The sequence below is a fragment of the Nyctereutes procyonoides genome, unplaced genomic scaffold, assembly GCF_905146905.1.
Source record: "Nyctereutes procyonoides isolate TBG_1078 unplaced genomic scaffold, NYPRO_anot_genome, whole genome shotgun sequence".
Taxonomy (NCBI): Eukaryota; Metazoa; Chordata; class Mammalia; order Carnivora; family Canidae; genus Nyctereutes; species Nyctereutes procyonoides.
In genome coordinates this window covers 26,803,555-26,817,808 of record NW_026575052.1, presented here as the reverse complement: position 1 = coordinate 26,817,808, position 14,254 = coordinate 26,803,555, and the positions used below count along the sequence as shown (strand labels likewise).

The 14,254-nt window shown below is 58.2% G+C and overlaps 1 protein-coding gene across 3 annotated transcripts in view; it reads right to left on the bottom strand.

Moving 5' to 3' along the window:
* Positions 1 to 14,254, bottom strand: part of ADGRG1 (adhesion G protein-coupled receptor G1) — a 37,308-nt gene that overhangs the window by 6,074 nt on the left and 16,980 nt on the right. For 2 of the 3 annotated variants that reach the window (XM_055331959.1, XM_055331960.1), the window contains exons 2-9: positions 4,569 to 4,666; positions 3,591 to 4,013; positions 2,822 to 2,954; positions 2,097 to 2,244; positions 1,392 to 1,523; positions 948 to 1,064; positions 726 to 771; positions 365 to 468 (exon numbers count right to left, since the gene is read on the bottom strand). In XM_055331959.1, the coding sequence (XP_055187934.1) occupies positions 365 to 468; positions 726 to 771; positions 948 to 1,064; positions 1,392 to 1,523; positions 2,097 to 2,244; positions 2,822 to 2,954; positions 3,591 to 4,013; positions 4,569 to 4,632 (1,167 nt within the window). In that variant the 5' untranslated portion in view covers positions 4,633 to 4,666. Of the gene's footprint in view, positions 1 to 364; positions 469 to 725; positions 772 to 947; positions 1,065 to 1,391; positions 1,524 to 2,096; positions 2,245 to 2,821; positions 2,955 to 3,590; positions 4,014 to 4,568; positions 4,667 to 5,066; positions 5,154 to 14,254 lie in introns of those variants that run through there. The other variant, XM_055331961.1, reaches the window with a different exon arrangement.

Here is a 14,254-nt window from a genome sequence, read left to right as displayed (position 1 = left end):
CGGGCTGGCCTCAGTGTCCCCACCTCACACTTGATGGTTTGCCCCAGGTGAAGCGCCAACCTGTGCTCCCGGGGGGGGGGGCGCTCAGGCATCTACAGGCCACCCCCACCAAACTGAGCAGAGTCTGGTCCCGTGAGTGCATTCTTCAGAAGGGGGGTGTCTGCAGCTCTCACTTCCTAGCTGTGTGGCCTGAGGTAAACGGCTTAAGCTCTCAGAGCCTCAGTTTCCTTCTCTATAAAATAGGACTGCAGCAGGAGACACCTTGGGGGTCAGTGTGGAGAACAAGTGACTACAGGTGAAAAGCAGCTGGTGCACACCAGCCCAGCCTGGGGTATGGCTGCGGGTCAGGGAGAGGGCCGCTCACCATCAGCACTGCAAAGTAGGTCAGGTGGTTGCAGAGGCAGGACGTCTGCGTCTCCCTCCTGATGGTCTCACACCCAGCATCGCTCCAGCTGCCTGGGCTGCTCACTGAGGAAGGGTTCCGTGGGGCTCTGATCAAGCCCAGTCCTTCAGGACCCCACTGGACCCCCAAAATCCATGATCATGTCACTCTTCCAAACCTTGCTTCACCTGGCAAATCTCTAGTCTGCCATCATTCCTTCTTCAAGGCCCACCTTCCTCCAGGAAGTCCTCCCTGATTATCCCCACCTCCCCCTCCCCCCACCGTCCAGGACCCCCGTTCTCACCCAGATACCTGCCCAGCTCAGAGACCCCTCCACACTCACATGTCAGGTCTTCAACCCAGAATACACACTGGAGAGTCACGTTTTTCTGTAGGGACGAGAAAGGAGGAGAGCGGACCCCCTGACCGAACTGCTCCTTCCTGGGTCGGGCTGAGAGAGTCAGTGTCAGCCCCAAGCCCATGTGGACCTGACTGTATGGGGCCCCAGCCAGCTGGTCATTTTGTCAAAGACAAGTGACTCCTTGGCAGGCTCACTTGCACTCACCGGCTGTGGCTGGTGCTGGAAGGTGAGCACCACGGGCTCTGAGAGGTTGGCCACTTTGGTGTTCTGCACGACGATCCCCAAGACCTTCTCACCCAGCACTTGACTGGAGTTCTTGTCCTACATCCATACAAGAGAGGTGAGGGCTCAAGGCTGAGAAGAAAGGCCCAGACGTCCCCTAGCTTCTCTGGACTGGCGTCTCTCCCCGACACATTGCCCTGAGATGCAGAGTCTCCTCCTGGCAACAATTCTAGCCCATGTAGTCACTTACACCATAGTGAAAACAACATAATTTAGCATTCTCTGGGGGAGATCGTACCTCACAGTCCAAGTTCCGACCTTACAAGGAAAGGCTCTGACTTCTGGACCAGGGAGCCCTACCCATCTTGGCTCCGTGCCCGCCTTCCACCTCCCCACAGACAGAAACTGCTTTCCCGGGGCCCACACCTGGAACAGGGCTTGGCTGCTGAAGTCCACCAGGAGGAGTCTCTTTTCAGCCTCCCCTCTCCGGCCTTTGGTCTTCTGGAAGAGCGTGCGGGGCAGCAGCACCGAGTATTCCTGGATCTCGCTCTGTTCCTCCTGTAGACCAGAATCCCTGTGGGCTCAGCCCTCCGGCCTCTACACACAGCTCCCCCTCCAACACCTTTCTGGATGCTGCCATCTCTAAGCACACCTCCTACGGGAAGCCCTCCCTTGCGTGGCTCCTGTGCTGGCTGGGAAGCCTTGTGGTTAGCACCCAGGGCTCCAGGGGCAAACAGGGGCAAACAGGGAGATTCACGTGGTGCCGTGCTATCTGGCCTCCGACCCTGTGCCGCCTACGGCATCCCAGGGTGGGTGGTAGGGTGAGGGTGGGGCGGGGGGGGGGAGCTCCCAGTGACCAGGCCATGTGAGGGGTGGTCTCAAGACTGCGGCGCACGCACAGGCACTTCGCAGTTCATCTTCTGTCCACACGGGGTGCCTAGGAGCTCTGATGCCAGCCGGCTCCCTGTCCCCACCGAGGTGAGGAAGGGTCCTCCGCCACGCGGCCGGCAGCCACTAACAGGGTACTCTCCGGGCCTGAGGCCTCCCTTGTCAGCCCACGTCTGGCTCCCAGAGGCCTGGGAGCCTCCCCATCTGTCTCTGCCCCGACCAGCCAGGCCCCTGACTCCTGACCTCACGCCTGGAGTGGATGCGCAGGTCCTGGAGGCTGGCTGTGGGCTGCAGCTTCCACACCGTGGCGTTGACCAGATCCTCCTCGAACGACAGCGTGTCCCCTGTGAACTTCACAGAAGTCAGCCTCGACTCCAGGCTCTGCAGCCTCCTGGCAGGGGGAGAAGAGGTTGGGGAGGTTGGTCGGGGCGGACAGGGCGAGGGAGCAAGAAGGGGACACCGCGCAGATACACAGGAAAGAGGCAGGTGGAGATAGGGCAAGGAGGGGCAGGGGGCAGAAGGGAGGGGGCGAGAGAGACCACAGCCCCAGCACGGTGGTGGGCGAGGGGGGATGAGCAGGGGCTAGGCCAGCAGAGCTAACAGGAAAGGCGGCTGCCCCGAGTACCCGGTTCCGGGCCCAGCTCTGCCTCGGTGGACCCGCTCCGCAGCTGGGGAGCAGCCCTACCTGTCTTGGGGCCTCACTGTGCCGAGCCCTCCAATGGGCCCATCAGTTCCCCTTTCCCAGTGGGGAAGAGGGCTCGGGGACGGGGTGGGGGGGCTGTCTGGGGGTGGTGATAGTTGTTTATACGAAGGCCAGGGGCTTGGCCCAGCCGGGCTGTATTTCAATGCCTCTCTAGGAGGAGGTGGAAAGACGACGTGAACATTCCAGTCCCAGGAGAGGCCTCCTTCCAGCCGCCCGCCCCAGGTCACCGTCCTGCCCACATCCAGGTCTGGGGGGCCACGCTTACTGGCTGGCGGGGGTTGATGAGGGCTTCCTCGAGGTCCTCCCGGGGTGCTTCAGGAGCTGGCTGAGCTGCTCGAGGTCCCTTTTCAGCTCGCACAGGTCCACCGAGGCATTGTGGGAGGCCTTCTGGGGAGGATCTGGAGCAGGGGAGAAGCGCCTGAAGCTGCTGAGCAGGTGCCACAAGCTGTACCCGTCCCACTCCCATCTCACCCTCCCGTTTTACGGCAGATGAAACTGAGCCTCCAAGAGGTGGGGTGCACCCTCCAAGGTTACCCAGAAGCCAGCCAGAGGGGGGCCCCGCCACAGGGAACCTTCAGGCAACACCAACTCCAGCAGGGCAGGCCGGGATGCACCTGCCCATGTGCCCCTCTGCCTACACACCTGGAGCCAGGAGGGCCCATTCAGGAGAGCTGTGAGGAAGGGCGGGGGGATGGGGGAACAGAGCGGGCAAGGGGGGCCCACTCAGGAGGGTTGTGAGGAAGGCCAGGGGGCAGGGCAGGAGGGGCCCACCAAGGAAGGCTGTGAGGAAGGCCAGGGGTGGGGGGCCCATGCAGCCTCTGGCTCCTGACACCCAGTCCTGTCTTCCCACTCTCTCTGCTCCCTCCCTAGGCGGGCCTCATCTTCCTCCGCCTGGACCTTCCCAGCACCCTCTGGATGGGACCTCCCCGACCCTCTGCCTTCACCCCTACCTTCCCACAGCCCTTCCAGGAGCACAGCTTGGATCACACCCCTCCCCTCCTCAGACAACCTTCTGCAGCTCCCCACTGCCTTACTGTGGAAGGAGAAGGTGAAGCCGGCAGCACTGGGCAGACTGGTGTTCTGGGGGCTCCACCAGGAGCTGACCGAGGTGGCGAGCAGTGGGGGTCCCTGAGCCAGGCTCTCCTCCCGGTGCCGGAAGCACAGGAGGCCAGAGGCTTGGTCACTCAGCAAGAAGTCGTTTTTGCCGTAGCGAAGATGCAGTATCCCCACGTGGTGGCTCCAGTACAGGCAGAAATGGTAGAGGCCCCTGGGCTCAGGGAAGAGCTGGGGAGCCGAGAGGACCCCAGGGAAGGGGGCATGGATCGTGAGGGCTCCCTCTGAGTTCTTGACGGAGATGTGCAGCTCCGACGTCTGCTTATAATGCAGGCTGCTCTTGTGCGTCTGGTTCCTCTGGCCACAGAAACGGAAGTCTTCACGGGGCGTCCTGCCCTGGGTACCTGAGGAGACAAAGACCACAGATGGGACTCTGGGGGCAGGGAGCAGCCAGGGGCAGGAGAGGGCCAGGTCTTGGGCCCAGAATACTGGATCCCAGTGCCTGGGACCCACACACTTCCAAGGGCCTATACCCTCAAAGGTCTACACAAATGTGAATGTGCCCTACTCACAAATTCCTAGCTTCAAATTATAAAAAGAACATTAATAATAATTTCAAAGGCCAAAAAGCCACATTTTAATAGCAATAAAGTACTTCACAAGGCCATGCCTACCATACAATTGCACAGGCTGTGCACTGCACAAGGATGCTCTGGGCTGCAGAGCTGAGTGGGGCCAAAACCCAGTCCATGTTCCCTACCCCAAGCTATGCACTATGGGGCTGCAGCTGCCAGAAAGAAGGAGTGCCTGTTTCTGCAAGATACCATCCATTTGCTAAACTGTATCTAAAGTCCTGTGCCTGCCCAAAGGGGTTGGTGGATATGCCCGCAGCTGTCCTAGACACGGGAGCTTTGTAGCCTAAGTCACAACAGTCCCAGGGCATCCCCAAGATAGCTTACCTTGAACCAGGAGGAGCACGCCTAGCAGGAACAGTGCCATCTGCAGCAGCACTTGGGCACCCATCTTCCACCCCAAGGTCACCCTGAGAAGTCAGCACCTGAAAGAGGCCAGGAGAGTTAGCTGGGGGCAGAGGTGCAGGCTGGTCGGACCAGCCCTGCAGACGGGGAGGGCGGCGCAGCTTGGGTGTGGGACGTGAGGTAAGAAGGCCAGTGTGGGAACAGCTCGTGGGTCTCCCCAGAGCTGCCAAAGCTGAGCATCAAGGGGCAGTGGCCGCCCAGGCTGTTCAGGCCCGGCTCCTCCTCTCCCTTGCTGCATGGCCCCGTGCACACCACCCAAGACGAGGCTGGTAATAGTCCTTCCCTGTAGACCCAGCAGCCCTGGGGCAATCCTGGCTAGACTCCAGCACCACCTGGAAGCACCCCACGGCCCTGCCCCTCCAGGCCCTGAGGAGACACAGGAAAATAGGAGCTTTCCGGGTCCTCCTCCAGGAACCTCACCATCATCATCCCCAAGACCCAGCTCAGAGAACACTGCCTTTGGAAGTCTTCCAGAATTCCCTGTATAGTCAGCCCCAGCCTCCTTCGCTTCCCACCACTGGCCAGGGCCTCCTGTGTCCCCAGACCGCGCAGGGTGGTGCGTTCCCCCCTCAGCAAGGAAGGGAGCTCCTGGCCCATCCCTGCGGACCCGGCCCAGGGCGCGGGGCGGGAGGGGGGGGGGTGTTGCAGCAGGACAAAGGCTGGGCAGTCAGTGGGAGGGGTGAGGCGTCCGGGAAGCAGAGCCAACATCAGCGCCCGGCAGCGCCCTCTGCAGGGAGCCGGGGAGAGGGTGCTCCCTGTCGTGACCACCAGGGGGAGCCGGGAAAAGGCAGAGGTGCGTTCCGACGGGACAGGGAGACTGGGACAGTATGGCCCAGGTGGGGAGGAGGCGCTTCCGACCCCCCCCCCCCCCCGCGGCCTGCATTAGCTGAGCGCCAGTCGTCCAGCCCGTGCTTTCCCACAGCACCCCTGTGCCTGCACTCAGCCTCGCTTCAGCCCTGCCTGGTGGGCCCTGCCGGGTGGGCCCTGCCCTTGCCCCTTCCACAGACCCGGGATGCGAAGCCGAAGGGGTTAAGGGAGATGCCCAGGATCACTCCAGAGGCCAGAGCCTCCCTGCCTGGTCCCGACTGTGGTGCCTGGCAGGGAACCCGCATGCCCGGCGCTCAGAGGGACAAGCCAGTGGCTTCCCCACGGCCAGCTGGCCCCGTGACTGAGCTAGGCACGGACAGACACATGGGCATCTTCCGTTCACGGGGAGCTACGGTGGCTGCGGTGACACATGCAATCATCTGCTGCGAGCCAGACGAAGGAAAGCCTGGAGACCTGGGTGCACACAACAAGTCTAAGTTTGGGGGAAGCCAAAGGGGGCTTCCAGGAAGAGGTGGCTTTTGGATGGAATATTTGATGGTAGCATCAAAGGGGTGGGGGATGGGGCCCAGGGAGGAGCTCATTGTCTCCTTCCTTGAACTAACCTGACCCCCTGAAATTAGAGCCAGTCCCCTATGCCCCACTGTGCATAATGGAACCCCAGTTTCTTTTTTTTTTTTTTTAATTTTTATTCATTTATGATAGTCACAGAGAGAGAGAGAGGCAGAGACAAAGGCAGAGGGAGAAGCAGGCTCCATGCACTGGGAGCCCGACGTGGGATTCGATCCCGGGTCTCCAGGATCGCGCCCTGGGCCAAAGGCAGGCGCCAAACCGTTGCGCCACCCAGGGATCCCGAACCCCAGTTTCTTAGGGCCTTGTCAGTCCCGTTATCAGTCAACCAGGCTCATTGTCTTGCCTCTGTGGCATCACAAGACTCCTTAGAAGAACCATATGAATGTGTTTTAGGGAATGGTCATTACCGGCCAGGTTGTGATTTTTAAGGTTTCACTCTGTGCCCTCTCTCAGCATTTTGGCCCTTTTTGCAACCATGTCCTGCCACCTCAGACTGGCAGGAGGAAACCCAGCATTGGGAGACAGAGATATGTCCCGCCTGGACCCACTTCATTCCTCTCCTTTCTGCCAGTCCCTGTTGCTTGCTACCTCTGATCCCCGATCCAAATATCACCTCCTCCAGGCAGCCCCTCCTCGCTGCAATCACTGCTCTACACTTGTGAACTCGAAGCTGACAGATGGCTTATGGATTTGTCCAAATTCTCCATTTTATGGTATTCGGATTCAAGACCCAGAGAGGGTCAATGACTTCCTGACATCACACAACAAGCAAGGATGGAGCTGGCCAAAAATTCATGTACGTCTCTGGCCCACTGACCTTCAAAGTGACCACTGCTCCCTAGACAGGGCAGTCATCCACTTTGCATCAACCCTCCCAAACTGAGCTTTGAGAACAAAAAGGCTGAGACAAAGAAGTGAACTTCCAGTCATGGGGGGCAGAGGGGGAGGGTTGGTGCACAAGGGAGCTTGTGCCACTGTGAGTACCATGGAAGGGATGCAAACACAGTCAAGGGACCAATTGCACGACCCTGACACTTCCAGGCTCATCTCTACCCCGCTGTTTCAACAGCCGCTCTTAGGTGGACAACCTTGTCCCCATAGACATTCCCGGGATTTGAGTAGGAGAATCCACCGGGCTTCCTTCAACCCATCTTAGGCAGCGGAGTGGACTCTGTCTGCATCCAACGCCAACTTCTCCTGCTGGATAAGCTGTGTGTCCTTGGGCCAGTCACTCACCCTCTCTAGGCCTCACCTGCCACATCTCTAAATGACTTGATACTTGTTTTTTTTTTATTTTTTTTTATTTATTTTATGATAGTCACACACAGAGAGAGAGAAAGAGGCAGAGACATAGGCAGAGGGAGAAGCAGGCTCCATGCACCGGGAGCCCGGTGTGGGATTCGATCCGGGGTCTCCAGAATCGCGCCCTGGGCCAAAGGCAGGCGCCAAACCGCTGCGCCACCCAGGGATCCCTGACTTGATACTTGTAAAGGACGTAGAACATGGCCACGCATGTGGTGGGCACCACGGGTGTCAGCTAAATATCTCTGTGTGCTTTCTGACTGGCCTATGCCTGCCCCTAAGTCCACCCCCGGCCTGTCGCAGGGCCCTACCTCCTTTCCCTCCCACCTTCGTGCCCCCCCGCCTTGCGGCCCTGGCCAGCTCAGCCTCCAGAGCACCTTGACGGGAAATTCTTAGAGCATGAAACTTCCCTTCCGGAAGAGCCTTGGGAAAACTGCAACTCCGCCCAGAAAACCTCTGTCCTTGCAGCCCTGGCCTGAACTACTCACATGCCCTCTGAGGGGAGGGAGAGCACGACCGGGGACAAGGAGATCGCAGCCTCTACCGGGAAGGGGGAGGGCACTGCCTGGTTGTCCACTTGGCACCCTCCCAGCCTCACTTCACACTACAGAGCACCCTGCCCGCTGCCCATCACGTCGCTCTCTTCCTTCCCTCTACCCCCTGCCTGTGGCCTGCGTGGGGGGACGTCTGCCCCCTGTACACTCCCATAGCCCCGTGCAGCTGACTCAGACGGTGCAGTTGGCATCTATAATGGGGGCCACATTCTCCCAGCACCCCCAGCAGGGCTGCAGAATGCCCTGGTCACCAGCCCGGGTGCCCCAACCACTCGACTCAGCCAAGGAAGGAGGGGTCCTGTGCTCTGAAGGCTGAACCCCAGAACCAGGAGCCCGTATGTGGACCTCTACACAGGCAGAACCTTGTCCCTGGTCTCTGGACAGGCCTCAGCCATCAAATACTCTTAAAACCAACCATTGGCATGCAGGCGAGACCTTTGTCAAACCTCACATGGCACTAGGCCAGACCCAGGAGTTGCTGAGAGGGCTACTCTAGCAGCAGCACCACGATGATCACAGCAGTAGCGTCAACCACGCTGTCACATGAAATCCCCAGAGCCACTCTGTGAGACTGGTCCTACTGTTTTGCTATTTTACAGACCAGGACACTGAGGCTGGGGAAAGGTTATCTGATCCAAGGTCACCCCAGGTGGGGCCAAGGCACAGACCTTGCGCCTCACCCTAAGAGAACTCCTTGCAGAGCTGGCACTGGCGAAGGTCCTAGAGATACATGCTCCCCTGGCTTTGGGAGATCCCCCCAAAAGGGAGATAAGAATGACAGGGTAGCCAAGGCCACTGACAGGTGCAGACAACTCCAGCCTGGGAGTTGGGTTTGGGGGCCAAGTCCCCCAGGAGAGGTCCCCTCCCATATCTGCTTCTGGGGCAGCTGCTCTCAACTTTAGGCCTTCCGTAAACATACAAAGAGAACAGAATGGTCCAGCCCAGCTCAACACAATGGGGGCCATCGTCACGGGGTCCCCAGGGACACAGGCAGAGCAGAAGGTGGCCAGGGCTTGTCCCCCCACTCATGCCCAGAACTGGCCAGGCCCAGGAGAAGGGTCCCACTCAGGCCCAGCCCTGTCCATCCTCATGATGGGGGAGGGAGCAACAGGCTGGGGACCCGTGGCTCACTTTCTCCCGCTGGGGTCCTGAGTCACTTCCTGTGCCATCCATGTAGAGCCATGAGTCCCTGCTGGCCCAGTCCAGGCTCCTAGAAAACCCATTTCCTTGGAGGACGGAGGTGGAAGTTGAGTGGACAGGACCTGGTTGCTTGGGGTTAACCCTTCCTGGGCAGGCACTTCTCTAACATACCCAACCGGGCTGATGCCCAGACCTGCTCCCCCACAGCTTTTCTTCTGCTTCCCATTACACACACTGTGGACGTTTCCTCCCCATCTCCAGACTGGCCCTTTGCCTGGAAGGCCTTCCCTAGCCCTATGACAACCCACCCATCTACTAAGGCTCCGTTGAAGATACACCCTCCCCATAAAGTGTCACCTAACCACCCTCCCCTGTCAGAATTAACTACGTATTCAGGGGGCAGGGGGATCACAGCCCACTCTTCACTCTCTATGCCTCCACTGCATGAGAAGTTCACATCAGAGGTGCCCAAACTTGCCCCTGGCTCAGACTCACCCTGGTGAGCTCACTAAAATCAGATTCACATGGCCCTCACGCTGAGGATCAGAGGCAGAAGGTCTGGGGTGGGCTTTAACAAGAGTCCCCTTGATTGACACTCCACAGGCTTGGAACCGCTGGGTTACAAGCCTACGATAACAGTAGCCATGTTTTACAGAGAAAGTCAGAGATGAGGGGGCCAACCCCAGATCACTCAGCGGCTGAATGGCACGGCCTGGGCTGGGGGCTGGGGCAGCCTGCAGACCAGCAGTGCCTCTTCTCCACTCGCTGGCAAGGACAGGTCCTGCTCCCTGTAGGGTTTACCTGGTGCTTAGCAGGGTTCCAGGAACCTGGAAGGGGCTTCCCAAAGGACAAAAGGGAGAAGGAGGGCAGGGGTAGAAGGGGAGCCCTGGAGCAGGTTTTCAGGTGTCAGCCTCATCTTGCCTTCCTTAGGGGTGGGACAGAAGGAAGAGGATGCAGCTCAGCTGTCCTGCTCCATCCTGAATCCTTAGCTGCTCCCCATTAAGGGGGGGGGGCAACATAGAGCTGTGGGCTACCCCCTCAAGCCCAGGGCAGAGGGCTTAGGAAAAGAAGGATTTGACCCAGAACAGACAAGGGGGATGGTGAGCATCAAGCCTTGAGAATGTAAGCATGCATATGAGTGTGTCTTGTGTGTGCACATGCACGTGAAGTATGGGTCTGCAAGGGACCAAGGAGAGAGCTGAAGAAGGCTGGTAGTGGGGGCAGGTCAGCTCTGTGGCAGAGGAACAGAGGGCTGCATAGACCTCAAAGGGCAGCCAGGGGAGACAGTTAGAACAGAGCACAGCTCTAGCAGGTGCTTCCTCCATGGGGGCTGGGGGTGGGGGGAGAGGCTAAGAAGACCCTCCCACTGGCACTTTCCAAAGTATTTGATAAAAATCTTACTTAGAAACACCACCTATCCAACAAATCAAAGGAGGGACCCCCATCAGACCTAGGTGGGAGCGAGGGCCAAGCTCCCTCTTAGACCGGCCCCTGCCCTAAGGCCCCCAGCATTACCCACTCTCTTCCTGCCTCTGCTCCCATTCCCCAACCAAGTGGCTGAGCTCCAGCTAGGTGACCATCCAAGCTAGAGGTTTTCCCCACAAGGGTGTTCTGGGATGGCTGGGGAAGCAGAGTGACTTCAGGTTTCAGGAATTCTACAATAAAGGAGAATAAAAAATTAACTAACTGCCTGCCCCCAGAGGCTGGCGGATGCCAAGGCCATGCCCACGCACTGCCTGGGGTGAGTCTCACATTCTTGCACCAGACCCGTTGGAGGGCCGTCCCCAGCAGCATGGCCGCATCGCCCTGTGGCTTCTGGTACAGCCAAGTCCATGGGCAACAATTCTGTGTACCCTGTGGGAGACCGAGGAAGGGCAGAAGCAGAATGCTCTCGGCTAGGATGGAAGGAAGGGGTCGGTCTGTGTGAAAGGACTCAGTCCTCCCCAAGAGCCTTACCCAGAGCCACCCATCCTGGAGCCTGCTTTATCTGGCACCAGAACATTCACTTGAGGCCTCAGAGAGGCCAACGTAGAGTCACACAAGGAGAGGTGAGCCCGGGCTTGGGTGTTCCCCGCTCCAAGCCTTTCCACACACTGGTCCTCCTCCCTGGGATGCCAGCCTTAAGATGTGGCCAATGCCCTGGGCCTCTGGCCTCCGCACCCTGCCTCTACCACAGTTCCTGACACCACATGGTTGTGGGGAGGGGAACAGGATCTATCTGACGCAGCAGGAAGGACCCGGGAATCCGAGGAGAGAGAGGATGGCAGCTTCATTTAGAAAGTGTTCAATCTGTGCTGGCATCGTGCAAAGCACTTTGCACAAATTACGATTCAGTCATCACCATGGGTCTGGGGAGCAAATGCTATTAGGACCCCTCAATTTAAAGAAAAGGAAATTAAAGTCTAGAGAGGTTAGGTGACACCCAAGATCAAGTAAGCAGCCAAGCCAGGACTCAGACCCAAGGCTGCCCAACCTCAAAGCTATGCTTTTTGTCATGGTGATCCCAGAGTCCTATCCCTTCTCTGGGACTGTCTCCTCATCTTTACCAAGTAGTAACTTTGCCAGAGCACTTTCTAAGAAGCATTAGTTCCCAAGTTAGAGAAATATTGCAGGCACTGCTTGGCCTTGTGTGTTAGCATGTCAAAGGCTCTGATAAGTCCAGCAGAAAGAAAATCCACAGAGCTTCATTGCTTAGTTTCCCAGCCCACTGTGAGGGTGTGTCCTTTTTAGCATGGGCACCTGTTACCAACACTAGAAACAATCTCTCAAAAATCTTGCCACCACCCAGATAATACAGCCGTCAGCACCTTCCCTCCCAGCTCCAGCCCTCCCTTCCCCTCAGAGGCCATTAGCTACCATGAGATGGGCTGCGGGAGCCATTTAGACTGTGATGTTCCCCAGGGCAACTCATCACCATTCTTGACATTTCCAGGCAAGAGGTCCCTAGGGAGCCCAAGGTATATGAGGCCCCATTCCACCTCCCCTCGGCCGGCGGTGGCCGCAGCAGCAGCTCTTGGGGAAAGGGGCACTGCCAGCCTTGTCCCCAGGTTGGCCATTCCATTAAGTTCAGCCACAGCCAGCTGGGCCCTCAGCCTGTCCTCACACAGCTGGGACACTTAGAGGGTTGGAATTGAATGAGAGAGAATGAGAGAGAGAGAGAGAGAGAGAGAGAGAGAGAGAGAGAGGCAAGGAAAAGAGAAAGAAAGAGGCAACATGAGCATGCCAGAGCTTTTAGAAACAGAGAATCAAAGCCTCTTAGAATGTGAGACTGGATTATAGGGACTTGGAACCTAAAAGAGAAGAGATCAGAAAGGATCCCAGATCTGGCCCAGGCTGGGATTGGGCTCAGGCACCAGGGTTTCTCGGAAGCAGTGCAGGGTCTCTGGTGCCAGCTCCATGCTCCTGGCACGGTGTGAGTCCCCACCCCCCACCAACTCTCCCTGCAACCCTCTCCCCAGGGAGCTGCCAAGGCTGGGCTCCGGGACCCCAGGACACACAGCACCTGCCCAGAGAATGTGGCCTCCCAGAGTGGGGGTGACAGGAGTTAGATGTGCATAGCCCGGAACTAGCTCTGCAGCCAACTGGCCCTTGGAACTTTCGGCCAGCCTGTCCCCTCTGAGACTTGGTTTTCTTCTGTGGATGACTATGATCCGTGTCCCCACCTGTCTTCTCTATAGGCCAGGCCTCAGGATGCTTCCAGGGAAAGGCAGGGCTTATGTCCGAGGTGGCAGCGAGGAACAGAGTTGGGCCATCTCCTCCTGGCAAGACTCTCTTACCTCTCAAACCACACGCAGACTCAGCTGGCTGGCTGAAGTGTCCCTTCCCCATCTGTGCTCCTACTCTGCCCAAGGGCAGGCCTACAAGGTCAGCCCAGTTACCACCCTGCTCTGGGGGCTGCAGAGCAGCTACCCTGGACCTAGCCGAATGCCAGTCTTTGGAGTACAGGACCCTAGTTTTGTTGAGGTCAGCCACGAACTCTCCCTTTCTTTCTTCCTCTTCCCAGTCCCAGATCCCTGGCTGAGAGGCACACAGGGCACACAGCCAGGTGTCCTTCCCTAGGAATGCTGGGGGCCTGGGCAAGGGCCTGAGGCACCAGCCCCCTTCCAGGGAGGTGCAGTGGAGGCACAGACCAGGATCTCATCCTGCTCACTGAATACACAGCACCCCAGGGCCTCCCATTGCTATTCGCACCCCTGGAGGGCCGGTGTGCTCACCACCTCCAGTAACACAGCTAGAATTAAGCTCTTGGAAAATGCAAGACTCGAGTTTAAGCTCTTTACACAAAGGAACACATTTGCCCTCCCCCAAACCTTAAGAGAAGCGTGCCTTTATGCTCATTTAACAAAGAGGGAAACTGAGGCCCCTGGAGGTGAAGCTACCTGCTGGAGATGGCACAACCAGAGAGTGGTGGACCCAAGATGCTACCCCAGGGCCCAGCTCCAGAACTGATGCTCTTAATTTTGCAGCCCGCTTCCCCTTGACTTTACCTGACTGCTAGAAGAGCCTTCTCTTTAAAATTCACAGCAAAGATGCTTCCAGATGTGTCTCCCTGGGGTTCCAAACACCCTTTTACTCAGAGCCCAGGGGACTCCCATGCCATGGCTCCTGCCAGCCTGGGGATGCAGCCTCCCAACACCTCTCAGAGGTTTATCTTTATTCATTGAGGGTGCAGCCCAAAGGCAGAAAATCGGTTTTTAGCTAGAGTGAGGCTGAAGGGAGTGGGGGTGGAGCCCTAAGCCCCACCACTTCCTGCTGTGGCTGCTGTTTAGTTGATAAATCCCCCTTAGCATGGCATCTGTGCCTGTCCCAGAGCTCCTAGTGCCCCTTATCTCCACCTCCCACCCCCATCCATCAGCTCCCTTGGCAGTGCTGGGGAGAGAGGGGAGATGGGAGAGAAAGGATGGAGGGAAAGAAGAAAGAGAGAGAGGAAGGGAAAGGAAGAGAAAAGGAGCAGGGGAAGGGGAGGCAAGGGAGGAGAACGAGAAGAAGGGAAGGGGGGAAGCAGGACCAGGAGTGAGAGGGATGGAGGGAAGACGGGAGGAGGGGAAATCGTACCTGGACTCGTCCTTTGTGGCATCGAGTGCACTAGAAGTACATAAAGAGCGTGACCGAGGGAGAGGGAGCGAAGGGCTGCAGCCTGCTGGCGCGGGGATCAGGTTCTGGGGAGGAGGACTTTGAAGCCGAGCCACCCCGCCCCTGCCCCCCCACTGGAGC